General features: G+C 67.7%; 1 protein-coding gene across 1 annotated transcript in view; it reads left to right on the forward strand.

Annotated features, from left to right (window-relative positions):
* Positions 1–631: 631 nt before the first annotated feature.
* VAV2 (vav guanine nucleotide exchange factor 2) overlaps positions 632–885 on the forward strand; it is a 121363-nt gene continuing 121109 nt past the window's right edge. The window contains exon 1 of the mRNA XM_006776595.1: positions 632–727. Within this exon, the coding sequence (XP_006776658.1) occupies positions 632–727 (96 nt within the window). The remainder of the gene's footprint in view (positions 728–885) is intronic.

Here is an 885-nt window from a genome sequence, read left to right on the forward strand (position 1 = left end):
AAGACGCTGGCGAGGCCGTGGCCGCCCTGGTAGGGAGCCCTGCGGCCAAGGAAAGGGATGGTGCCGCTGCCCCGAAGCCGCAGGGATGCCGCCGGCCGGCCGGCCTTTGCCGACCACAGGACGAGATGGGCAGCTCTGGCCTGGCACTGGCCAGGGTCTGGCCTACCCGCCCCGTCACTCAGCCTGTGGCTGTGATGTGCCCCACCTGCTTCCCACCTGCGTCCTCTCAGCCCCACCTGCGGGGTCTCCTGGAACCGGCACCCATCCCCTCTGACCTCAGGGTCCCTAACTGCCCCCCTCCAGCTCTAGGCCTCAGTGTCCCTAACTGCCCCCCTCCAGCTCTGGGCCTCAGGGTCCCTAACTGCCCCCCTCCAGCTCTGGGCCTCGGTTTCCCTAACTGCCCCCCTCCAGCTCTGGGCCTCAGGGTCCCTAACTGCCCCCCTCCAGCTCTGGGCCTCGGTTTCCCTAACTGCCCCCCTCCAGCTCTGGGCCTCAGGGTCCCTAACTGCCCCCCTCCAGCTCTGGGCCTCGGTTTCCCTAACTGCCCCCCTCCAGCTCTGGGCCTCAGTGACCCTAACTGCGGTGAAGGTAGTGACCACATCACTTATGAAAGAAACCAGCCACTTAGGAGATGGAGGGGATGCTGTGGAAGGTGCGCAGGACAGGGACCCGGCTCAGAGGCCCCCGGAGACCGTTCTCGCCAGGGGCCTGCACCGCCCGGAAGCACGTGGGTTCAAGCCTCAGCTCCGCCACCTTCTCACTGGGAGCCAGCGCTCTGAACGTCGAGCCTCGGTGTCCTGGCTTCGGCGGGCAGAGCTGCAGCCCAGCGCCCAGCGCCCAGGAAACTCCGTGAACGGACGCCGCGTGGGCGCAGAACCAGCTCCT

This window comes from Myotis davidii, unplaced genomic scaffold (assembly GCF_000327345.1).
Source record: "Myotis davidii unplaced genomic scaffold, ASM32734v1 scaffold609, whole genome shotgun sequence".
Classification (NCBI taxonomy): domain Eukaryota; kingdom Metazoa; phylum Chordata; class Mammalia; order Chiroptera; family Vespertilionidae; genus Myotis; species Myotis davidii.